We start from the raw sequence: 26,518 nt of genomic DNA on the forward strand, positions 1-26,518 counted from the left end.
AATCCACCAGCTGCTCAGGGATTATGTACTTGCTGAGGTGACTCGGAGATTTGAAGTCCAGGGCATACTTTCCAGACCTGAAGGATTCAGAGGCAACGATGCCCACGCCACTACAAGTTATCAAGTAGCCGGCTTCCAATTGCATTCCATAGCAGCTCCAGAGCATTTTTATTCTCTAAAATGTTGGAAGCAGAACTCCTTTCAACCCTTTATTAACTTCCTATTGTTGCCACAACAAATTACCACAAATTTGGCAGCTTAAACAACACACATTTGCTATCTGTATGTCAGCTATGCATGTCAGAAGTCTGGCATGAGTCTCGCCAAGCTAAAATCAAGGTGTCAGCAGGGCTGAATTCCTTTCTGGAGGTTCTAGGGGAGGATCTGTTTCCTTGCTTGTTTGGGATGTTGCCAGAATTCAGTTCCTTAAAGATGTGGGACACAGCCCATATCCATTTCCTTGCTGATTGTCAGCCAGGGGCTGTTCTCAGATTCTAGAGGTCACCCACATTCCTTGGCTTATGGGCCCCTCCTCCCTCTTCAAAGCCAGCAGCATCACAACTCTCTGACCCTTCTTCCATCATCATATGACTACGGAAGGTTCTCTGCTTTTAAGGACTCATGTGGTGACACTGGGCCCACCCTGATAATACAGGATAATCTCCCTCATTTCAAGGTTCACAACCTTGATCACATCTGCAAAATTCCTTTTGTCATGTAAGGTTCAAGGACTGGAACATGGGCAGCCTTGGAAGATATTATTCAGCCTACCACAACCCCCCACATTGGTTTTCTCATTTCTCCTTGACAATGTTCAGGTGCAGTAAGCCTCAGCTCTAATGAGCCCATGGCTTCCCTGAAGTTTGCTGACAGGGAGAATCATGAACTCCTGCACTGCCAGCTGACTGCCAGCATAACCAATGCTGATCACAATGAAAGCAGATTTATAATTGTGACAGCAGGGGATTCCCTTTTCAGCAAATCCAGCCTTAGAGGCAACAAGTTATTCCTACTATTATGCTTGCACCAAATTTCGACCTACTCACAGAGCCATCCATGTCTATCATCAATTTGTCAGTCCTCTTCTGCTCCACAACATTCAGCTGCCTGCTAGTCAGGGCATGCCCGATAGTTTCATTGATGTGCTCAAGAGCCTCTGAGACACCTTTTCCCATGGAGTTTTATCGTTGTCTTGAGCTCCAACGTCTCATACCAGTTGAGGCACCACTGAATACAGCTCTTAAGACACCTTTTCCAGCGCAGGACCCACTTCAAAAATGGGATTTCCTTGGGACAGCCGAGTGGTGCGATGGTTAAGAACTGGCTTGGGAAAACAGAGGGCCCCGGTTCGGATCCCACATATGAGGACCAGTGACACTGCTCTCCACAGCTAAGATGCTGAACAACAGCTCCACCTGGAGCTGGGCCGCTCGGCGACGGCGTAGGCTGCAGCCCCTGCTGCAGTGGGTTGCCATGGGCTACCGTGTGTAGCCAGCAGCCAGCGTGAGCGGCCGTCCAGAAGCCAGCGATTGATCTGCCTCACCCGGGAAGAGTGCAATGATGGTGCCAACTTGGGCCAGTGAAGCAACGTCCTCCACAACTAGACAGAAGAACAAAAGGACAGCAACTTGTCTGTTCCCCTTCCCCCAATTCCCCAGCACTGTTTCCATCCCCCAATTCCCCAATTAAAAAAAAAAAGGGATTTCCTTGAAAGATCTCACTGACGAGGAGCTTGAAAAAGGGCATGGTGAATTTCTTCTCATATTTCTTATCGTGCAGAAAAAGAGGCAGAGGACAGGGTTCTGCAGAGGTCAGCTGGGTGTTAGCGCAACAAGCTCACTGCTCTCTCCTTTATTTCCCTGAGCCCTTGGCCTGCTCAGCTTCTCTTTTGCTACGTATGTTTTTTAAAGCTCCCTAAATGATTCTGATGTGCAACCACACATGGGAACCACTGGTACAAGTTTTAAAGGGAAATAAACTGTTTCAGTTATAAAACTTTTCAAACAAAAAAGATGTATTTTTTTATTAGCATCTTTTGAGCTAAATTACATTACATTACACTTATTACATGATACACAACCACTAAGCCAGTTTCAAAACAGGCAAATTTCATATTTCAATTAATTCAGTATGGAGACATCAAAAACAAATAATGAAGGTCCTTTTTTCCCCCCTTCCCCATTCCCTAAATTTATGTTTAAACCTGATATATATATTGTGTAACACTAAAGTTATGGCTTTTTCTGTATTAGTGCTTTTTAAGATAATGATTATAAATGCAATTAATTTGAGAGAAAAGGAAATAAACACTTTCACCTACTGGTCTCTAGCTCATTATCTCCTTTGTCATTAAGATAATAATGCTACTGAGATTAATGTTTGGGTATATACTGCAGATACAATTTTACCATTTTCCATAATCTTGAGATTTTTTCAGTATTAAATCAATTCTAAATACATCTGTACATATCATATAAAAATACATTTAAAAACAAGAATGGGAAAAATTCTAAATACTGGGTTATATTCCTGTGCAGGTGAGCTGGCATTATGAAGAGGCTTTGATTCCCTTATCTTTAACAGGAAATTCTTCCACGTCAGAGGAGAACATCAACTCTGGGAGAGAAAATGAACAGATCATACTCAAAGTGGTTTCCCAGAACCTCAAAAAGAGTTTTTTAGTTTAGATATAAACAGTCCCTTAAAATGTTGACATAATAAACAACAATTGAAAGCCCTCAAGCACAAGAATTCTTGATAGTGAAATCTGATTTAAAAAGGTAAGCTAACAAAAAATGTACAAGTTTTGCATTTTAAAAATTTCAACTTTTAAATGTATTGTTAACCTCTGAAAAATAAAGCATATATAATGGAGACAATATAAAAGCTCCCCAGGAAATGTAAGTCACTTAAGAGAATCTAGGTTCATTCTCTATTTAATCATAAATAGCTGATTAAACAGACTATAGATTGGGCCGGCCAAGTGGTGCGGTGGTTAAGAGCTGGCTTGGGACGCCAAAGGGCCCCAGTTCGGATCCCACATATGAGGGCCAGTGACACTGCCCTCTACAGCTAAGATGCTGAACAACAGCTCAACCTGGAGCTGGGCTGCCATGAGTCGCCAGGGACGGCGTTGGCTGCAGCCCCTGCTGCAGTGGGTTGCCATGGGCTACCATGTGTAGCCAGCAGCCGGCGTGAGCGGTCAGCAGCCACAGTGAGGCAGCCGTCCAGAAGCCGGCGACTGATCTGCCTCCCCGGGGAAGAGCGCAATGATGGTGCCAACTTGGGCCAGTGAAGCAACGTCCTCCACAACTAGACTGAAGGACAAAAGGACAGCAACTTGTCTGTTCTCTTTCCCCCAATTCCCCAGTGCTGTTCCCATCCCCAGATTCCCCAATAAAAATCTTAAAAAAACAACAACAAAAAAAAACAGACTATAGACTAAAGGTCTAAGTTTATAGTGATCATGATAACTTAAAATGGCAGGGACACAGTAGAGGAAGGACCTGGAACTAACACGAGGTGTATGCCAGGATAGCTTAAATGTGTTATCCCATTTAGTCACCATAACAACCCCTATAAATGAGGTATTATCATTCCCCTTTTATATTTACTATTTTTTATCCACATAGAAATAAAATGTTATATAATTTACATGGTCCTAAAAGAGAGCAGGACTCTGTAAATATTTAGTAACACACTTTATGATTTGTAGATACTACACAAGCCAGCTAGATGTAGTTTCAATCCCAACCACAGTATAGAATGCTATTAGTTGATATTTCTACATTTAAATTATTACTTAGCATATATACATAATTTATTAATACCAAGAAATATGAAAAAAGGAAAACTTAGGAATCGAATAAAATAAAGTCTTCTGATGTAAGTATTAGATGAAAAATTCTTTGAATGACTAAAAACTGTACTGAGCGAAAAACAGCAAAATACATAAATGAACCCTAAGAAAATTTTTAAAAATACTTTACATGTATCAAAAGAAACAAAGCAACAGGATATTTAGTGAAGCAACCTGAGAATGACAATTGCCGAAAGTTACATTCATAAATGAAAATACACAAGAAGACTACATTTTTTGTCTTGGTTTTTACAAATGGAAATGTTGGGAAGATCTTCAATTCTAATACTTCTGAGACAGGTTGTAATTAGTTGATCAAATTGCAGTTAAATGCTCCGGATGTTTAACAAATCAAGAACATAATAGCAACCAAGGTCCAGAAACTATCATAGAGATTCAAGGGTGAAATTGTGGAACATCTGTCAAGGAAACCGAACTTACACTACAAACACCAAGCAGTTCCTAAAGCAGTGCTAAAGGACTAGCAGTTTGCTAATAAGACTCCTCTTCTTCAGGGGTGCCATGTCACATTGGGCACACTAAAGGTAGGATTACCAAACACTTCATTAGACAGCGAAGGTTAAGAATCTGTGACAGGTAGAGGGGGAAGTAAGAATAATTCACTTTAACATGCATCTGACAGGCTACATAGATGAAGCATGATTTATTGGGTTGTCAGAAAAGTCACGACACATTTTTGCAACAAAAAACAGAAAAAATACGTCACAACTTTTCTGACAACCCAATATTTCAAATTAAAAGATACTTTGATCAGAAGGAAACTAGGAGAAATGAAGAGCATAAAATACATGAAGGGCTCCAGGAGAAGAAATACCTCCCAAATATGCACAAGGGCCACCGAAGACCCTCATTAAGTATTGGGTTGTTGAAAAAGTCATGATGCATTTTTTGCAACTAAAAACATAGAAAAAATACGTCACGACTTTTCCGACAACCCAATACTTTGAGACTCCAGCTGTCTGAGACACTCCTCCCTGCTTCTCTTGGCATTCTGTTTCAACACTTTATTGTCACTTTTTCTGTGTTACTTTATTTTAAATATGTTTTTGTTATCACAATAGTATAAGTTATATCCATTAAAAGAAAATTTCTAAAATCATTATAGAAGATTTCATAGTATTCTTATACTATTTGTTCCTTAATACCTTCACTAAGATCCATGCCTGGCCTATAAGACAGAAAAAGCCAAGATAATCCAACCAGAAGGGCTACCACCAGATTCACCACGATCCATGGCTGGAGAACCTGTTCTTCAATTCCTGCTGCCCTAAAAATACAGAAAAACTCATTAGAAATGTCTTTATCTTGGTCATCCTTTTCAATCATCCTTTTCAATATACCCAAATATATCTACTTCATGAACTTTAAAAATAAACAGCAGTCCTTACCTACAGGAATAACAAGTAAAGCATGAAGTAAAATATAATACCCTATAAAATACACCATTATATATATATATTATGAGAACAAAGGTGCAAACAGTTATTAAATTCTAAACAGATCTGCTCTGTACACTGATAAAAATAGAAATTTAGTGTTGCCAAAATTTTTTTCTAAGTTTCTCTTCCAACTACTAAGGTGCTACTCTTCATGCAGTATCATTCCTTTCTCTCTTTACCTTTTGCCTCTAGCCACTCTCTCAAAAAAAGACTGCCCCTCTGAGTTTTGTGAACTGGAATCTCGGCCATCCTGTCAGCTTCACAATTGGCCACTGCTCTGCGAAGGTTGGCACTCTCTAGTCTGCTCTCTTTCTAGAATGCTTGGTTTTCCAACTCTATACTAGCTACCCACTCACTGCACTATTCTGGGGTATTAGGTTCCCGATTGGGGCCGAGGGTGCAGGGCTCCTCCAGTTCATCATATAATGACATATCTTGAAACCAAAATTTAAGAGATATAAAACATTTGTAAAAAGAAGACATTTCATTAAAAATGCAAGTGTTTGTAACAATAGATATGCATTAACCAATGGAATAGGTATTTTCTTGCCACAATTTTGGAAACAAAAACAGAACCCTCATTTTTTTTTATAGATGATAACACGTTAAAGAGTGGAAGGATAAGAACAGTACCGTTACTCCCATTGTCACTGTTACAACCATCAACAATTGCTAATGCTTTTGTGGATCTTACCAGAGGCTACCATTAACAGAAGAAGGTGTGTAAAGGTGGATTCTGTCACTTGTCATTTGCTGACTCAGAGATAGTATAAGAGCAGTAAAGTACACTGAGAAAAAGACAAATGAAATTACTAATAATGTATTTTTAACAGCCCCATTTATTTTTAATTTATAGATTACTTCAAGGTAAAAAATAAACTGTACTTTGGCAAATGATAATATAAAAGGAATTCATTTGATAAATTTTATTAGGCTGGACAGTTTTATATTATTTTTCAAGAATACAGGTACAGAAGGGTCTTTTGAGATGCTCACTATTTCATCAATAAAACTGACAAGAATCTAGAAGATCATTTAAGAAATTAAATGAGTTACTCCAGGTCCTAAAACCAGTTTCATCAATATTTTCATAACTGATATAAAAAATAGTATTTGTTACTAAAATGTCATACCAGCTGTAGCTGTTTAACATCAAGTAGAAAATACAAAAGCTAAATATTAAGTAATCTAGAACAAATAGAACTTTTAAAAGTTATTTAGATCAATCTCTATCGAAAAATAATTCTATCAAAATTATGCCTACCATGTTTTTTATTACAAATTCCACTAAACATCTATAATGTTTATAAGTAGCAATAATATAAAATCTTTAAAAATAAAATTATAACTTTACTTGTTCAAAATTATAGCATAACTCAAGTATGACACAGTTACCTAATTAAACTATGTACTCACAGAAAGATGCTAAAGCTGTTGGATCCAGGGCAAGAAAATTTCGGATTGCTACTGATGTTTTAGCAAAGTCAATCCTAGAAAAACACAAAAGCTTGTCACAGCGCAGCTGTAAACTTCTTACTCTCTTGACTCTAGTTTTTTCCTTCTCTATTCTAATGCTACCACATGTATTGTCTGTTACAGTTTATACTTAACACACATGAAAGAATATCTTATTTACACAGTTCCACATAAAACTTTTAACTACAAGACTATTTTTGTCAACACTCCTTTGGAGTTCAGACATTCTGAAGAAACAAATTAAACTTGATCTGCAAAATATCATTAGATTCTACCTCCTTCAATTATCCATATCATTAGGCTGTTAAGTTATTGTTTTTCTTAATGGGTTGAACTATATTCCCAAAAAGATATGTTGAACTTCTAACCTGTGAATGTGACCTTATTTGGAAATAGAGTCTTTGCTGAGGTGATCAAGTTAAGCATTAGAATGGTTTGTAATCCGATATGACCGGTGTCCTCATAAGAAGAGAAGAGACACAGACACAGAGACACACAGGGAAGACTGCCATGTGACAACAGAGGCAGAGATTGGAGTGATGATTTTACAAACCAAGTAACGCCAAGGACTGCCCATGACAACTGGAAGCTAGGAGAGAGGCAGGGAATAGACTGTCTCTTGGAGCCCTCTAAAATGCAACTGACCTTGCGAACATGAATTCAGACTTGTCTACAAAACTGTGAATAAATTCCTGTTGTTTTAAGCCACCATCAGTTTGTAGTACTTCGTTAAAGCTGCCCTAGGAACCTAATACAATACTCAGACTCTCACCTATACTTGATTCAGATAATTTGGAAGATGATATTTGGGACTTTTTGTGTTGATTATATCTAGCAAAAATGTTTGGACTTAGAGTTCATGCTGGAATGGGTTAAGACTTTTGGGTATTTTCTTTTTCACAGTATTCACATCCCCCCCCACCCACCCCAAAAGAACAGAAACAGACTGGCTTTAAATAAAAAGTCAAAATAATATTAATATCCTATAATTCTATTTTGAAAACTGTCCTAGTGACACATTTTGTTCAACGTTTCCTCCTGAATAAAAGTTGGAGGGATCTGCAGTCACGACAGTCTTTCTTACCTGTCAAAAGCTGAAATTGTACTTAGAGCCAAGAGTAAGTAGAGAAGACTCTGGAATGGATATGCCAAGGTCTTGTATTGTTGCAGAAGGTTTGAGAGGTTAGAAAGCTGATCTCCTGCTAGAACATATATCACAACAATATTCCACACAGCACAGCCAGCCAAGAAGCCATGAGAAAAGAGACCAACCATCCTGAATAGAAAAGGGTTTCATTATTATATGTGAATTACTAAAATAAAAAGCTAAAATATTTTTAAAGTCTCTTCACATATATGAATAAAATTCAACATTTCACAGAGAGTAAAAACAAGTTTTTTCTTTTCACTACACTGAAGGCAGATGATTTAACTCAAATTGAATGTTTAGAAAAAATACCTACTCACCACTTAAGTCATCAATTTTGTTAACAGTGTTGAACAATCAACACTTTTTAAAAAAAATTATGGAACATTTGTTTTAAGAAAAGTCCAACAAAAGTAGCCACCTGAAAGCCCGGTGCACTGACAGTGCAACATCTCTGGTGGTCCAGGAAGGCTTCACGTCCATCGACACATCTATGTGTTCTGTGGTCTTTATCAACTCTGACCGATTAGTGGCCTGGAATCGCCCTAAGAACACATTACACCATCATTAACAACTAACCAGAGAGAACCCTGACAGTCTTTTTTATTAATCCACACTTAAGAACCCTCAGACAGAGACTGAAATTTTGCTGTTTTTCTATCTAAGAACGCTCCTTGATTTAGTCCCTATTTTAAAAGGCTATTTTCTTTTGGTTGTTTAAACCTATTACTTTTTTTATCTTTAGGAAAAACAAACAATGTCCATGCATTTTCTTCTTGACCCAAAACAGGTGTTAAAGTAACAGGTTTAGAAGTCATATACCGTATTTAATGAAATACAATGAACTTCCAACAAAGAAAAAGTCTACAAACCTTTAACGTGACAAAGTCTAAAACATTCTAACTTAGAGACTTTAGAAGTATTCAAGTTTAAATGTCAATACTATAAAGGTAAGTCAATATTTGAAAACACTAAATTTCTTCGGAAAAGATGCCAATGTGTGTAGCATGGCACTCTGTGATGAGAGAAAAGAAGTGGGTTGTTTCATAAACTACTCTTAAGAAGTTTCCTGTGAAAAGCAACAGTTCAAGGGTCAGCTCTGCAATACTGTGTAAGCAGAGCTTTGTCTTTTTACCACTGAGAAGACTCCTCTTCACAAATGGACCTCGGGCAGCAGGAAAGGTTCCATTTCAATTATGCTTGCCATACTCGTACCTGGCTGTCAGGTATTTTGGAAGATAAAATACAGAGGTGCAACACCTAATTTTCCCTGAGAAGAGACAACTTCTGGGCAGACAACTGGTATTTTTTATGGTCAGTTACTCTAGTAGCGAAGTTTCTGTGCTAAGGGAAGCAAGAACAAAAATGAGGATTGAGTGATACTGCTTGAAAACAGAGTGAAGTAAATGAAATGGCCAGATGGTACACTAGTAAATGCACTTGACGAGAAGTCATGAAACCTTGATTCGAGTCCCAGTTCTGCACTAACCAACTGTGAGACTCTGGGTAAGTCAGCCTCTCTGGATACAGGTCTCTCACTGGCCAAGATCCCTTAGATGGCATACTACAGAACCAGAATTCTAAAACAATTTATGTAAATTCTAAATTGTAAATTTTAAGGACAATCTTTATGTTTCAGAGGAGTTCTTCAGACAGCATATTCATAGCATATCCATGGGAGGAGCATATGGTTTTATGATCATGGTTTCAGTAGGTTTTTCTTAAACCATACAAATGCTGTCTTATAACCAGTGCATGGGACACAACATCAGAACTATTTTCCAAAAGAATATACAGCTATAATGTTGTAAGTCTTATTTAATATGGTAATACCATCATGTACGTTCTCTCATTTATTTTTAATTATAGGATTTATATCATTACCAGCCCCACCACCAACATCACTACCAATTATAGAACACTGGTAAAGTACTCAAAGAATAAAGAAATGAGTGGAAAGTAGGGGGAGATTTTTTAAATTACCCCTAATACCATAACTCAGAAACAACCAGCATTAATATCTTGGCATATTTCCTTCTAGTCTCTTGTTCTATGCATTCTATAGCTGAGAACAAACTATATGTGCATGTGTTTTTCATTAGAATCTTTCCACGAAACTTAAAATTCTCCCTAAACATTATTTTTCATGGTGCAGAAGATTTTATTGTATGGATACAGCAAAACTGACTGAACTCATTCCCCTTCTCTTTTATATTCAGGTTATTTCCAGTTTTTTGCTCTTATGAAGAACAGTGTGATGATTAGCTTTGTGTATAAATTTTTGTCCATGGTTTTGCTTATTTCCTTAATTCAGATTTCCAGAAGTATAATTCCTACATCAAGGAATATCTCTGTGTACTTCTTAAAGAGCTCATGTTCCAAAACAAGGAACTACTTACGGCTTTTTTCCACAAACACTTTGCCTACAGGCTGGCTAACGCCAGTGGGTGCAGTGAATACAGACTGCTGTTCCGGGCTTTGCTCATCAGTAATTATGTCTTCATCTTCTACTCCTAGCTCATTGGCATACTGCAATTCTGCTGGCTGGGTTTTCCTGCAATCAGGGAGAAGGTAAGGAAAATGCATGATTACTGAATTTTTAAAGGCCTACATAAGGAGGTACCTGAGTATAATGAAAAGGGCCCTGGACTTTGAGTGGAGAAATATGGATTTTACTCAAACAGATCGATTAACTATTATGTGCAGCAAGTCACCTATATTTCTCTGGGCCTCAGTTTTTTCATCTGGACAATGAAGTGACTGAACTAGATTTGTAAGGTCCTTTCCATAGTTAAAATTATATGATTCTATATAGACATTGATTACTATTTATAAGGTCATTTCCAAATACAAATAATAGTGTTATAAAACTTCCAGTGTACTTCTTTACAGTCTGCAATTCTATTTTATCTCACACTTAATTTCCTATGCTAAAATACACATTTTTATTTATTGCTGAAATAATCACAATTTGAATCCTGTTAACATGGGTAAATAAATTATAACAGCCTATTTTATTAATATCACCTTTAATTTTTAATTCTTTAATATGTAATTTTTTGCTACTTATATAAAATCTTCTATTTGTGTTCCTATTTTTTAGAGACAGCTACTAAGAATTTTTATTTAAGTACAATATTTTACTTTTCTCAGTGGTTTACTCTTCAAATTTATCATCAGATTGGTTTAACTGATATTTTTGTAATACTACTTATCCTATAGATATATAACTACAAGTATTTAATATGAGTTAATCAGAAGTTATCAATTAGGAGCTCCAAATTAAGCATCAGAGTATCCGTAAAGAATATTTAAAAGAACAAATAAGTTCTTACTTTGTCTTCCTTCGAGGTTTTTGAATAACTGGCTCCTCAGCTGGCTCCACATCGATACCATTTTCATTTGGTAATAAAGATGGACTAGATGTCTTCTGGGTGAAGGCAGTCTCCAATTCTGGGGAAAAAAAATAATTAAAATTTCAAATTACTATACTGTAAAAAGAAAAGTAATGTAAAAGACTTTTGTAATACAAGAGAACCTTAACATTTTTAAATGGGCAAAATTTTTTTCACCATTTTACAAATTTTTAATTTAAAAAAATGTACACCTCTAAATACTCAACAAAACATTTGAAATTGCAATGCCAAACAATATGGGAAAAATTAAGCAATCCAACAGAGACACACAGGAAAAATTGTGAAGACAGAAGCACAGAATGAAGTTACTCAGTCACAAGCCAAAGAACACCAAGGATTGCCAACAACCACCAGAAGCTAGAAGAGGCAAGAATGAATTCTTTCCTAGAGGCTCTGGAAGGAGCACGGCCTTGTGCACACCTTGATTTTGAACTTCTATCCTCCACAACTGTCAGAGACTAATTTCTGTTGTTTTAAGTCACTCAGTTTGTAATCTGTTCTGGCAGCCCTGGGAAATTAATACAACATAATTTATAAAATGGGATTCTCTGATACATCCTATTTTATAACCTTTGTTTCTGACTCAACAACATATTACTGATGGTTTTTCAAGTCACTATTTCACTTTAATAATCTTGATAATTGGTACTTGGTTTCTGTTACACGGATAAAATGATTTATTTAGCCAGCATCACATTGCTAAATATTTGGTATTAACAGGTTCTACTCTTATGAATAATGTTGCAGTTAACATCCTTTAATTACTGTAGCTATTGTAGTTATTTCTATTCCTGTAAATTCAAACAGCCTATAATAATTTACACTCCTATCAGCAGTGTACGAGTATACCCATTTCTCATCAGCACTATAGATTCTGGAATTTTTAAAAAAGCACTGCCAGATTGATAGGCAAACTAAATGACATAGGATTGTTTATCTTATTTACTTTGTGAAAAGTGCCTGGCCTGGCAAAACTCAATAAATGTTGGCTGTTGCTTTATCATATTATTGTTAATACAGAATCTATCCTTTCCCCACTAATCTCAAATGTCCATTTTATCATATGCTAAATTCTTAACACACCAAAATCTAAACTTTTCTATTTTAGTCCTGAATTTATACCCCTTCCCTCATAATCTACACACATATGATCAAGAGACCCTCTAAAGTATTCTTGACTTAACCCAATGGAGTTACTTGAGTAATAGAAATTTTAAGAAAGAAAAAAAAAAGGGATATGGGTGGGGAAAATGGGAACAGACAGGTTTTTAGTCATACCCCTAAAATCACAACTGCTATCACAACCTAACCCTGGTTTCTTCACATACCAAGAGGTAGCCTCTTCTTCTGCCTCCTTTGAACAGAAGATTCTGGATGCTTTATGGGTTCTTTATCTGGTGGCTCACTGCCCTCAGAGGGCCTACGAGCAGCAGTCTGAACAAGACCTTCCAAAGAAGCACTTGCTACAAAAAAAAAAAAAAAAACCAGAGTGAAAAAAAAATGGGATAACTTGAGCAGAGATCACCAACTCTTAAAAAGATGAGAAAAGAGGGAATTAGAATGTTTTCTATATAATAATCTCTTCTCTTACAGAACTGATTATACCCCAAATCTTGATTTCCTTCCTCCTCACCTGTAACTTTGGGTTTTAAGTTGAGAAAAGAAATGAATGAAGGAACAAGGAAGAATGAGGAAGAATCAAGGAAAGGGAAGGGGGCTGGGAAGAAGAACACAAGAAGTGGGTGAGGAGAAGTTGCTTCAGAATTTTCAAAAAGGTGAAAACATAATGGAAACTATCACCATAGAGAGCCCTCTTGTTTGTCTTATGCTTTAAGAATTATCAGCCTCTACATAGTTTAATACTTCATTAGTAAATTAACACATGGTAGAGTCATCATGGATGAATTGGAGTTAACAGATAATTTACAAATCTCTTCAATTTGGTCATCCTTTTCAATCTTTCCCCTCATTAAGTCTTTGAACAGATTTCAATACATTTTGGCAGATCTGAATTTTATCTGATTACATTCCCTTGCCTGTTTTCTTTACAAAAGAAGAAATATAAATGTATTAATAAACAAATTAAAAAGGTGCTTAATCTCTTTAGTATCCAGATAAATGGAAACTAAAATAAGCTACTTTTTGCCCACTAGATTGACAAAATAATTTAAAATATTCATATTGTCCAATATTGTCAAGGGTTTAGCCAATGTGACAATCAAACTCTGTTGCTGGTGATAAAATAACTAAAGCTTCCTTGAAGGCAATTTGGCAGAATCTATCACATTAATAATGCACAGGTCCTTTGTGTAGCAATTTAATTGCCAGCAATCCATCCTGTGGACATACCTCTTCTTCCCCAACACCCACTATTTCAGAAGAACTGCAAAATTGTAGGATTGAAAAATTTGAAGTATCCTAAGTGAACAATTTTAATAAAAGCCTAGCAACATCCCCCTTTTTTGTCTAGAGCACTCAATTTTTGTTTTCCCTTTTTTCAAAGAAGGAAGCGCTGGTGGCTGGGATAGATCTGTACCTCTCGTCCCCCAACTCTGTCTTTATTGTACCCTCTACCTGTGACCTTCCTACGTCCCTATGTACATGTCTATATTTAACTGAGTGTATTTTAAGAGCCTAGCATTTCAGTATCTTTGTGAATCTAAGTATCTGTGCATCTATTTTCTTTTTGTTTTGTCTGTGTGTATATGTCTTTCTCTCTCCCTGTGCATCCATTTCCATTTCTTTCTTTTTCTCTGTCTATTCCTCCATTTGTTAGGCAATGATAAGCCAATATAAGTTTCTGACCAGGTGTAAGGTACGATCAGCTAGCTATGAGCTTTAAGGAGCTCATCCAGCAGTGGTGGGCAGGAATGACTAGAGTGGAAGAAAGCTAGAAGCACAGAGCAATGTTGGAGTCCACCCCGATAGCTCAGGTGAGAAGGGGAAAGGAGTTAAATTACCTATAGTTGTGACAGTGTAAATGAAAGGGGAAAACAGACATAAAAGATACCATAGAAGAAGCAAGCTTATGAGAAGAAGCAAGTAGAGTGAAGGGACCAGTTAGAGGTGATACTGAGGTTTCCCACCTGAGTGACTACAGGAGTAGGGGGTTCCATTAACAGAAATTTGTAAGTGAGAAGTAAAAACTTATTGTTGAAGGTGATGAATCCTGGATGTGTAAGTTTGAGTTACAGACAGAACATCCAGGATTATTAGTGGATAACTAAAACAAAAAAGAGTTCATAGATTTTGCCCATTATTGGAGTTTAATACCTGGATATGGCCCTGCCTTCAGACTCATGCTCTAATGCAGATATTCTCTAATCGAAATGAGACATCCAAGAACCTTATGTCTCTAAATCCAGTATCCTGTTCAAGGGTCTGGAACCAATCACAACTTAACATAACGTATATTGTCTAAAGATAAAAGACCTCAAAGAGTCTAAGAATGTAGTATACGTAAGAATATAAGAAGCACAACCATGTATTTCATGAATCCTTCCAGACACTCTTGAGGCTGCCCCCTGCCTTGTCCCTCACTACACCAGGAATCCTGCTGCTTCAAAGTGACCTTGATTCTATCCTCAAGACAGCACTGATCTGGGACTGCTGGGGCCTTGCTACTCCCTGATCTGTGCTATGTATCAAGCCTAAGGTCCTGGAAAAACCTGTGATCCCGCACAACAAAGAACAACTTCTTACCTAGTGTGGTTTTTGTTCTGGGTTTCTTCTTCTTAGGACGACTAAGTGGAGTATCATCTATAAAACAGAAAAAAATAACGGAAAAGACTGCCTAAAATTCAATGCAGGAAACAGTCAAAAGGGAACTTTTAATAGGGAAGAACTTTCCCTCTCTCCCCTGGGTCCTGCCAACATCTACACATTAGGGGAAAAGGTAAGAAATTCACAAAGTCAAAGAGAGCCCATAGTATGGTACCAGTAGCTCACTGCTGGTCAGTAATGTTAGAAACTGACACAGAAAGTGGGCTCACCAAATATTTACCTGATCCACTACATTTCCCAGCCCCCTTGCACTTAGGTGTGGCCTATGATTGGTTGTGATTAATAGGCTGTGAGCAGAAGTGATCTGTGTCATTTGGGGACCAAAACCCTCCAGCTTTCTCTTCCTTTGCTGTGGCAACTGAGGAGGCCTCATGTTAAGATGGCAGAATCACAGGATAGAAGTAGCCTGAATCATTAGTGAAGAGGTAGAGAAAGGCACCTGCCTGGATTGTTTCCACAATGGACTTTGCATTAACCAGAAGTAACTCTATATAATATTACTGAGATTTTGGGTTAGTACAGCATTACCCTAAATGAGATAAAGGAAGATGCAGTGCCCAACACAGAACTATAAACTAGCCAAGAGTTATGATCTGAGTGACTCCATTCAGGGATGAGTGCTTTTATATTTGTAAGGTCAAATATCAACCATATAATTAGTGCTCAAAGTCCACCACCATTTTAAAATGGCAGTCATAGGAAAGTATTATGATAAAGGATTTTATACTATTATAAATTATTTCATTCAGATATAATTTTAAGAGAAACATTAAGGAATCTAACTTTTGAACATCAAATATTACATTTACAAAGTTTTACATTAACAGTGAACTAACTTACCTTGAATAGCACTTTATAACACCGACCATATTTAATCAGAACAAAGACAAAAGAAGAAACTTAATTAGAAAATTACTGTATTGTCAGACTGAAAATTGACTTACATCATTACAAATTTAAAATAAAATTACCCTTCACGCAAAGCCAGCTAGCTTACAAACTAGTTTATTATTTATAAATATAACACCAATACTTTCTGAACCTACATATACACATTCCCCGCTATCTATTAATCAAGTGGATTAAACAGATTAAGAACTCTTATTTTGTCACAGATTAAAATTAGCTTAAACGCTAAGAAAACTATTCTAGCAAACAAAAGAGAATCAGAATTCTGATAAACAAGACACTAAAACATTCAGAATGGATCAGTTATCCTACCATATTGACATTCAGGCTTTGAAACAGAACATTTAATTATAATGGTTATCCTAATGTTTCAAGGATTTTTCACCTGTAAACTGTTAAGAAGCTTTTCCCTAAGATTTTCAAGAAATAGTTTCTGAATTATTATAGTTTTGCTATGGTAGTCAATTTTTCACTTTATTCATTTTGTATTTTTAAATTAAATAAAATTACTGTAAGTTATTTTTACCTTGGCACAGGTGGAAGGGCTCGTGGAGGACGCTACAGGGAAAAAAAAGAATAATATTACTTGTAAGTAAAAGCCTAGAGAATCTTTACTTCCTATATTCCAAATCTTTTGACTACCCTGTTCATCAGTGAAAGCCAGGAGGTACTGATGAGAATCAAATGGGTAATATTTAAATTTGTTCTACCTATTCTAAATTTCATATAAAATTCCTTCCTTCCTGTGTTCCTTTTTATCTATAGGCCAGGCCCTGTTCGAAGCACTAAGAACACATTAATGAACAAAACAGAGAGATCCTGCTTTCATGGGACTTTACATCCTAGTGGTTAAGTATTAGCCAATAACATTAATATATGTATCAATAGTAACAAATGAGGGGGGATGAGGCCTCCTACTTTAGTTAGGGAGAGTCTCTCTCAGATAACTGAGATGAGAACTGAACAAGAAAGGAGAGAACATTTTTGGCAAAGGGAAGCAAATACAAAGTCCTTTAGGGGAGATGAGGCTTGGAGTGTTCCAGGTGAAAGAGGGCCAGTAAGGTTACAACAGTTACCAAGGAAAGGCAGGCAGAGGACGGATTAATTAGGGTCTTGAAGGCTGAGGAAAGGAATCTAGATTTTGTTTTGATTCAAGCCAATGGAGGTTTTAAGCCACACAGTAACGTAACATACTTTTTAACAAGATCATTCTGAATACAGGATGAAGAATGCATTTTAGACAGAAAGAATGAGGGGAAACCCCCTTATAAATGCTGCTTTACATGAATAAGAAAAGTTGTATTTGCAGTTCACGGGGATTATAGTTAAGTATTCTGGAAACTTTCAAAATAAAATATTAGCTGAAATAGCTAGAAATCACTTTAATGTTCCAAGTATCTCATGCTGCTTGCAGAGGACACTGATTCAAAGGGTTAAAATTTAGACACTTGTTTGTTCTACAACTGTCCCGTTTAGCAACCCATTCGTTCAGTGTATTTATAGAAATGGTACAAGATGAGGACAAACCAGGCTTGTCTTAATACTATCCAGTACTCAAAATTACAACTGGAAAAGTACGATAGTCGCACGAAGCACTTTTGTTCTAAAGATGCTACGAATCGCATTCTATCCAAGGCTCAGTTCACCCAATTCCACATTTCAAAAGTCCCGCAAAAATGATGTGCCACCCATGCAAAAACCCAACCTTTCAGCCCTTCAAAAGTAGGACGGTTCAACTGAACACAAAATCCTAATAACTCAAAACTAACTAAGGCTCGCTTACCCCCTGGTTCTTTCCCATTCTTTCTAAAGTCCCCGGCGTACTCCGGCTTCCAGGCGGCTCTCACACCCCGCCTCGCTCATACCCGCCCCGGCCGGCCGCGCGCGCAGGCGCAATGCGTCATCGGGCTGCGTCCCACAGGCCGCTCGGGCCTAAAGCCTCCCTGCACGGTGGGAACGAGGGGGATTGCGGAAATCTGGCCTGGCCTTGCTGGTCGGCTCCTGCGGGAAAGTGGGCTTGGGAGTCGGGGCTGAAATGCCTGCAAGGGGAGACTCCAGCGGGCGTGAGGAAGCAATCAGTCTTCCCCATGGTTTCCCAAGTGGTTGCAATGATTTGTTCGAGAGACGTGAGAGAAGATCATGATTAAAAGTCTCCGCCGGCAAATAGCGATCTCTTTTCCCCGGCGGGTAAATGCCCTCCGGGAGGAGCCACTAGGAAGGGCCTCGTTGGCAGCCCGGAACCTGCAGGGGCCAAAGCGGCTGAGAAGTGAGGCGTCGTCATGACAACACGCGCACCGAGGCCCCCGGAAACTTCACGCCTGGCTCCTCGTCTGGCTCCAGGAGTTCGGGTCCCGACCTTGGGACGAACTTCCAGCCCCCTCCCCAATCCAATGCTGTGGGGGCCGAAGGGGTAGATGTGCGCACCCACGACCCAGGCTCTCCCCTTCTGATCCCTAGCGCGTAGGCGTCGGCCCCGCCCCAGGGGCACCCTCCTCCCGGGCAGCTCATCTGGGCTGGCGGCCCCGCACCGCTCACCAGATGGTCCTCCGGCCCAAGCCTGGAGTCGGCCCTCATGACTCTCGCTGCAGGACTTCCTTGGCTCAACCGCCGCGGGCCCAAGCCTACTTCCCCACGACGCCGCGGCCTCGGGGACCCACGGGAGGCGGGGGCTTCGAGGCTCCAGACTAGGCCGCCTCCCCCGACGGCGGGTCTCCGCCCGCCTCTGCTCTGCCAAGCCAGGCGTTCCAAGGCGTCAGACTTAGGGACGCACACATTTAGCACCAGGCCTAACGTTTCCCTTCGGATGCGGGTGTGTGTGCGTGCACGGGGGTGTGTGTTGATAAAAGGCAATTCTCAAATTCTCTCGAGTTGTTTATCTTCCATCCCACAACTGTGTAAATCAAGTTTGGGAAACCTTTCTCTCAAAGAAGCACAATATAAAATCAAATCCAGGATCACATAAGTGTCATTAAAAATGACTTAATTTTCGTTTTGTTTGGTTGGGTTTTTTTGTTTTTGTCTTTAGCTAATATTCACTTTAAAAAACTACAAGTATTTTGAAGCACGCACTCTGTTTTATAGTTAAGAAAGAGTGGAGGTATGGATATGGAGAGAGAATGATGCAAAAGATAGATGCAGGGGCAGGAAGAATGACTAGAAGTCTCAGACCTAGCGAAGACATAAAAAGACTTCTTGGAATAACATCTTCAACTTGTGGTTTTCTCAGATATTGGTCTCTAGGACTAAAGTCCATTGCGCTTTCCTAATTTAGGCATAAATGTAGATATAGGTTTTAGGGAAATTAATGATTGTCACATCTCTGATCAGAAGAATAATTTTTCCTTGTAGCCTGATGTATAAAATGATGAGTGCAGTACAGTTTCTGTAGGTTTTGATGTTAGATTTGAAATGTGTATATTAATCCACCTCTCCTGCTGAGTCAAGTAGGCACTTTTGTAAAAGCCATTTAAAAAAAAAAAAGATTTTATTGGAGAATTGGGGGAGGGGAACAGTGTTGGGGAATCAGGGAAGGGGAACAGACAAGTTGCTGTCCTTTGTTCTTCAGTCTAGTTGTAGAGGACATTGCTTCACTGGCCCATGATGGTATTATCATTGCACTCTTTCCGGGTGAGGCAGCCGCTTCTGGCAGCTCTCAAAAGCTCACCTAGGCTGCGGGCCAGCCCCACTGCAGCCTACGCCTTCCCTGGTGACTCACAGCAGCCCAGCTCCAGGTTGAGCTATTGTTCACCATTTTAGCTGTAGAGGGCGCAGCGTCACTGGCCCTCATGTGAGATGGGAACCGGGGCCCTGCTGCTCAGAGCTGGTGTCCCAAGCCAACTCCTAACCAAACTCGGCCAGCCCATAAAAGCCATCTTTATAAAACAAGTTTCATGAGGTAAAATATAATTTCTGAAATTAAATATTACTTATTTAGGGAAGCTTTTTTTATCTGAATCATACAAAGACCACATGAAATCTATGAAAAGTTATCTTACTAAGTGACTAAACATTGTTCATATTCCTACCAATTGTTGCATATGAGGTAAAGGAAAACATTTTTTTCCAAAAGCCAAATAGGTAAATATGTAGCCATACATGCAAATATTTTTTTCAAATAAGGTTAATAAACTACTGCACTTATTAAGTTGCACACATTATAATAGGACAAATACTGCTGTTTTAGATTGCAGCTGTTAGTCCAGAGCTTTGTAACTGGTGAACATTGTTAAAACTCCAATATTAAGCAGAAGGACTCCTTAAGACCCAGTATCAGAAGAAACCCATGTTGCTGGTACCCACTGAGGCTCTTCCTGAGCCTTCTGAACTGCAGACAACAACTGGGCACAAGCTTCTTGCAAATTGTCATTAACAATCACATGATCAAAAAACTGGCCAAATTGAGTCTCCATTTTTTGGGCTAATTCCCCCATCTCCTGTAGATCTTCATCCTTCAGGAGAAATAGAAAAATATGAACAGCACAAACATAATGAAATGAATAGAAATAACACAGAGTTTGTTATACTGTTACATTCCATTGTGAAGCTATTTATAGAAACAATTAGGTCAAATAAATGTCCTCTAAATCATTAAACTTATGTTTCTATTTTTAGTCTTAATGTCTCCCTGGTCAAGGTTTTGCAAAATTGAGTAACAGTTCATAGACAAACCAATCCTCTCAACTTCTTTTTTTTTTTTTTTTAGCTGATCTGATCATCCTGCCACCTGTTGGCAGCTCAGCGGCTGCTCAGCTCGGGCCAGGACTCAAACTGCTGTTGCTCAGAGCTTGCACTCTTGAGCGAGCTCTTAACCAACTGAGCCGCTCAGCCGGCCCTCCTCTCAACTTCTGATTTGTACTTAAATTTTCTTATTCTCTTATCTAAATATTGAATCTCTCAAGCCACATACAACAAAACCAAAGAAATTTTACCAGTTACATATAAATAAAACTTAAACATAAATTTCAAATTAAGCTGATAAGAATGAGATGATTTTGCAGACACAAAATGGCTACTTTCAACATGAGGATGGTTCTGTTGAATTCAGCATACCTAAAACCTTCACTTAATGATGACTTAATTCACTTACAATATTGTCCATTTCTACTATTGTGAAATGTTCATTCAATGGAAGTCATTTGACTTTCAATTGTGCATTAAAATCATTGCTGTTATTTTCCTATTTATCCACAACAATTAAAATAGTACAACTTGTTGCCAATGCAATCATAAACAGATATAAACACAGGCACTGAAATCTTGCAGCAGTACTCCTTTACAAGGTGTCCATACTCATGATCCAGAAACAATTTTATTCATTTGTTTAGATTGCCATAAAAATGAGAGAGAACACAATTTTAAACGCCCATAAGACTCAGAGAATATATCTATGGACTCCACTGTCTGAAATGCATACTGGGAGAATCAGCCTTTCATACAGTAATCAATGAAAAATATGAAGATAAAATAAGAGATAAAGGATAATATAACGATACCCTGTGCTCACTTCAGCAACACATATATTAAAATTGGAATGATGCAGAGATTAGCATGGCCCTATGCAAGGATGGCATGCAAATTTGTGATACACTCCATACGTTTACTTTCAGTTTTACAAGATGAAAAAGTTCTGTAGATCTGTTTCACAGTGTGAATATACTTAACACTACTGGACTATACATTGAAAAATGTTTGAAATGGTAAGTTTTGTTTTTATATTATGTGTTAAGTTTTATATTATGTGTTTTTTACCACACACACACAAAAATAAGTGGATGTAATATCTTGACCTAGGTGATAGTTATCTGGGTGCATACATATGTAAAAATTCATTAAACTGTACACTGAAGGTTTATACACCTTGCTGAATGTATGTTATGAGTTAAAATATTTAAAATGGATTTAATGAAAAAATGCTATATATAAAACTGAAAAAAAATTACCTACTCTAGAAAGCGTTTACTGATTAATCCCATCTGACTTGGCCCCTTAACATTGTTATTAATAAAAATTTTATATTTATAAATATATAAAGATACCTCATATTACATATGAGATATATTAAATAAGGTATTTTAAAGTAAACTCTCAAATATTTGTAAAATAATTCATTTTAAATACAAATATCAAGTTTATGCACACCCAATTTCTGTGTGGCTTTGAAAACTGTAGTTTGATGATCTTTTATTTTTTTAAAGCTAGACCCCAAAAAAAAGAAAAAAAATAAGAGTACCATAATAGCAGCTTTTAAACTTTTTATTTTGGATATCTATAAATGATGTCCGGTAAAAATAAATCATAAGGGAATTGTTTGTTAGAAATAGAAATAATGTTCCTTAATATAAGGATGTTATAGAAACAATACAGTGATTTTTAACTAGAAAAAAGTACATTTATCTATTTCCTTTGTGTCTTACCTTGAATTTTATATCCACAAAGTAGTTTGTAATAATCTTGGCATTTTTCCTAGATCGCTTCATACAGCTCATGTTAGATGGCTTTATAAATATGACATAGGGCTTCAGGTCATGGGTTCGAGCCACTTGAATACCCTACACAGAAAAATTAAGTGCACATTTAAAAACAGAAGTTCTGTTTCCTAGAGTCAACATGAATGTTCTCAAATTTTCAAAGACCAGAAATTAGCAATTATTTTTAGGCAAAGAATATTCTCACTTGCCCCCAAGTTCTCAACTCTAAATAATGTTTTAAAAATTAAGAGATGGGGTTCTAGAAATCATGGCTGTTCCTCTTACTAGCCATGGCACCCTTATTGAAATCTGAGAATAGGATTCTGTACATGATCTCATAAGACAAAGAGACTCTCAAGGCGGATCAGCTCTGTTTCACTCTTACTTCCCCGTTCTCTTGCCATTAATACCACTGACAACCTCACACATTAATACTGCTGACCACCAGCTTTGACCCAAGTAAGAACAACTCTACTGCCTCTTGATTCTCTTTAGCACACAAGGTATATTTTTAAATGACTACAGAAAATGCAAAGAAAATACAAGGATCATAAAAATTGGGCCTACATAACATATGTTCTTTATCTTACCTTAACTTGCTCACTCCTGCTCTATTCCACTTATGGTCTCAGGAAGGTAGCTATAAATATGACAACATAGGAGCCTCTCTTCCTATGTAAAGCCGATATCTTATTCCCTCCACAAGAAGTTACCTTGATGCCTTTGTGATCAAGGTCAAAGCAGGATTCTAAGTTTTCTTTATGGCAGCCTGTTCAGTTCTGTTTTTGTGTCTGAGAAACTAGATTTATTCCCCAACTAAAGACAGAACATTGGCAAATTGATCCTTCATGTAAGATCCTGGCCCTTAGATATGGGAAGTGGTGTTATCCTTAAAAGGCTAACAGAATAAGATGTCTCGAATACAACCTACAATATAGCATGTGCACAAGATGGATGGCATGCATTCATTACTTTGGGGAGATGGGAAACATTCCAGTACAGACCCACCAGAGGCTCTAAGTCCATGACACAGATCTTCCCTTCATCAAGGACAGCTTGAACTGCATCCACACTGGTGCCATACAGGTGGCCTTTGTACTCACCATACTCAAGCATCCTGCAAGAGTGGGACAAAGAAAACAAGAACTCTTTCTACAAGTAAAATATTAGCAGTAGTAACATGAAGAAAATTTCAACAGAATAGAATAAAATATATGGGCTTTGTTAGCACAAAAAGAATGAGTGGGTATTTGACAGGAGAAAGAAGTATTAGGAGACCTAGGACTCCATGACTTTTCCAAATTCTCTAAATTTGCAACTTGATTCTGCTCCCTCTCATAATCCAATGATTGGTGGACTAGTATATCAATTTATATGTCCTTGCTTAATTCTTCAGAAGCAAAAAGAAATTACATCAGAAGCTTTGGACAATGCATAAAAATAGGGAATCTATTTTGAATGTAAAACAACCAGTGGCAAGAATCAGATTCTGAACATCCAGTTTACCTGTGACTATACATGAGGCTTTCAAATGTTTCCTTTGACACATAGTGATACTCACGTCCATCCATTTCATAACTCTTTTTGGAACGAGTAGTATCTGTCAAAAAAAAGGAAAGTTTTGGAAAAGGTTTTAGAATCTTCAAAATGTTTTGATTTACTACTAATATGCATTTGGATAAAGGCTATCCAATCAAAATAAATAAATGAATATATAAACACATAAATAAAATGCCAGAACCAAAAAAGAAGGAGCCTGAATTGATGATAAGAAAGTAGAAGTTATCATATCAGAATCAGTTAATCTATAAAGTTTTATCAAGTGCTCATGGTGGTGGATAAGAATGCATTAGGTATTAAGTCAGGATAGGGATACCCTCAGGGAACATTTGCTCTTACTTCACAACAGGCACTAGTGAATTGTGCACGAGTCCTAAGGTGCCCAAAGACCCCCAGGTTGCAATACCAGCAATATCTTATGCTTAGGTAGGTGCATTTCATCCCTCACACTCCTCGTTAGGTGAAATGTTATTGTCCATACTTTACTGATATGCAACTGAGGATTTTAGAGAGTAAGTCATTTGTTCACGTACGTAAGACTAGTGAAAAGCAAAGTTGAAAACAAGAACCTAGGTGTTCTGACTCCCCCAAGATGAATGTTTTCTACTACAGCAGATTGTCTCAGATTTGAAATAGAAATAGCTAATGACAGTCTGCGGGCCTTGCCCCAATGCATTAATATCCGAGTGAGATGGTGATCAGTTTTCGGGATCTCCAGAAAGGAAAAATTGGTGGAGTCTGGGTTGAGTCTGCTTCTCTGATAGGACCACTTTAATTATACATTTGTCAACTTAAATAGGACCTGGTGTAGAACAGAGGAGTTCACCAAATACCTAAAAGTGATTTACTATCTATTCATCCATTTATTCAACTAACGTGTACTGAGTGCCTATGGTCCAGCTATCATGTTAGGTTCTTAAAACACAAAGATGAATAAGACACAGTTAGTTCCAACTCTGTGTCCTATATCTGCTGCAAAGCTAGTCCCTTAATTTGCATTACAATAAATTCTCCTTATTCATAAAAAAATTGTGTATTTTCATTTGACAAAGTGTAAGGATGAAATAGATCAATACCTGATGATATCAACACATGGAAATGACCAAATAGGAGCTAAAAACAGGCCCTAAATAATAAAAGGCGTTTTGGACATTCAAGGGGCTCAAAAAGCAAATGTCATCTGGGAGGGTCATGTTTGGTTTTTCTTTATTCAAGCCTCTCTTCAGATCCTTAGAGTTCCTACAATTATGCCACTTCTCCTATAGCTTTGTACTAAAAAAAAAATATGTCTAGTAAAACACTATAATTCTCGGGTGATTGTAAATTATGTTAATAAAAACCAAAGATGACCCCTTCTCCTCAGCTTCTATTGGACTATATTGTATATGGTATGTTCAAGTCTGTGAATTGGTGCATAACCTAAGGTATTCATTTTATGTTTAAAACTGTTCACTCAAGTTAAGAAGCAAAATATGGACAACACTTTCTCACTTTGAATGATGGCTCTCTTTCTTCTTACAATTCTTCTATGTTCACTGGGCATTTTATTTTTATCTAGATTATTGAAATATAGTGATTTCTTTTGTAGTTTCTGTTTTTGAGATCAATGACCATTCTTACACAGGTAAACAGTGCTTGGAAAGCACAGCCTGTGGATGTGATTATAAAGCAATGTTTTTTTGTCTTTAACTGCCCTTCTGTGGAGTAAGACCTTCCCCTGTCCCTGGATAAAAACCTAGCCATCCCCATGACTCTTCTGATTACTTGTAGATTTAAAAAGATGTCCACCATCATTTGTGCTACAAAACTCAGTCTCAATTGAATAATTAAAATTCCATTCCCATGTAATAATCAAAATTATGAACTTTATATATATTTTAGGCTTCTCGTCCCCATGTCCAGCTCAGATTTCCTGTGCCCAGGAAGCCTGCAGTCAAGAAAAGCCTTTCATGGCATTCCTACTGCTCCTCCCCCAGTTTTATAGCTCTCTAAGGCTGGAGTGCAAAGAGAACAGATAGGAAACACGGCAGGACAATTCTTACTTAACTGATGCTGGCTGCTATTGGCCTCTTTTAAACCTGGCAGATGTTTAAATTTGGCTCTTTCTCAGTTAGAGGATGTTTGGGTTATTTTGCAAACCTACCACCACCGCTGAGTATCTTAACTGCATCTCTGTTCCAGCTAGTCATTTGTGATTTCTTCCACACCCTGAGGTATCTGGGGGTCCACTTTTGGCCTCTTTCAGCTGAGACTTCCTCTTGGGCAGGAACTAAGACAACCCCAGGCTGACTTTCTTCCACATTATCCACCCAGATCTGGTCCTTGGGAAACATCACAACACTTTTGCTGTGATGGACTCTTAACAGGGCAGCTACTTCCCAAACTACAGCCATTGGTCTCTTCCTCCAAGCTCTCATCCTTTAGATTTTTGGGTGTATAAT

General features: G+C 37.8%; 2 protein-coding genes across 3 annotated transcripts in view; both read right to left on the minus strand.

Annotated features, from left to right (window-relative positions):
• Window positions 1-1,993: 1,993 nt before the first annotated feature.
• On the minus strand, window positions 1,994-19,007 carry TMEM237 (transmembrane protein 237). Of its 2 annotated transcripts, none has more exons than XM_019635589.1 (13): window positions 18,586-19,007; window positions 16,577-16,608; window positions 15,982-15,992; window positions 15,061-15,117; window positions 12,687-12,821; window positions 11,278-11,395; window positions 10,342-10,496; window positions 8,364-8,487; window positions 7,880-8,071; window positions 6,736-6,809; window positions 6,014-6,107; window positions 5,026-5,147; window positions 1,994-2,616 (listed from the first exon to the last, which is right to left on the minus strand). In XM_019635589.1, exons 1-13 carry the CDS (start codon window positions 18,622-18,624, stop codon window positions 2,549-2,551), a joined length of 1,221 nt encoding a protein of 406 aa, XP_019491134.1. In that variant the 5' UTR covers window positions 18,625-19,007; the 3' UTR covers window positions 1,994-2,548. The 2 variants fall into 2 exon arrangements, with proteins under 2 accessions (XP_019491134.1, XP_019491136.1); XM_019635591.1 differs by having other exon boundaries at window positions 17,834-19,007.
• Window positions 19,008-19,835: 828 nt separating this feature from the next.
• Window positions 19,836-26,518, minus strand: part of MPP4 (MAGUK p55 scaffold protein 4) — a 41,124-nt gene continuing 34,441 nt past the window's right edge. Inside the window, exons 16-19 of the mRNA XM_019635614.1 lie at window positions 24,024-24,202; window positions 23,526-23,634; window positions 22,464-22,598; window positions 19,836-20,498 (exon numbers count right to left, since the gene is read on the minus strand). Coding sequence (XP_019491159.1) covers window positions 20,307-20,498; window positions 22,464-22,598; window positions 23,526-23,634; window positions 24,024-24,202 — 615 coding nt within the window. The 3' untranslated portion in view covers window positions 19,836-20,306. The remainder of the gene's footprint in view (window positions 20,499-22,463; window positions 22,599-23,525; window positions 23,635-24,023; window positions 24,203-26,518) is intronic.

This window comes from Hipposideros armiger, unplaced genomic scaffold (assembly GCF_001890085.2).
Source record: "Hipposideros armiger isolate ML-2016 unplaced genomic scaffold, ASM189008v1 scaffold_23, whole genome shotgun sequence".
NCBI lineage: Eukaryota > Metazoa > Chordata > Mammalia > Chiroptera > Hipposideridae > Hipposideros > Hipposideros armiger.

What these genes read in the sequence shown, in the direction of transcription:
- TMEM237 (XM_019635589.1), bottom strand. Translation starts at nt 18,624, where the DNA reads ATGAGGGCCGACTCCAGGCTTGGGCCGGAGGACCATCTG. An exon ending in CAGAACAAAAACCACACTAG is followed by an intron (nt 12,822 to 15,060) that starts GTAAGAAGTTGT and finishes TTTTTTTTGTAG; the next exon opens with CAAGTGCTTCTTTGGAAGGT. An exon ending in AGTGTTTGTGGAAAAAAGCC is followed by an intron (nt 8,488 to 10,341) that starts GTAAGTAGTTCC and finishes ATGTGTTCTTAG; the next exon opens with GGCGATTCCAGGCCACTAAT.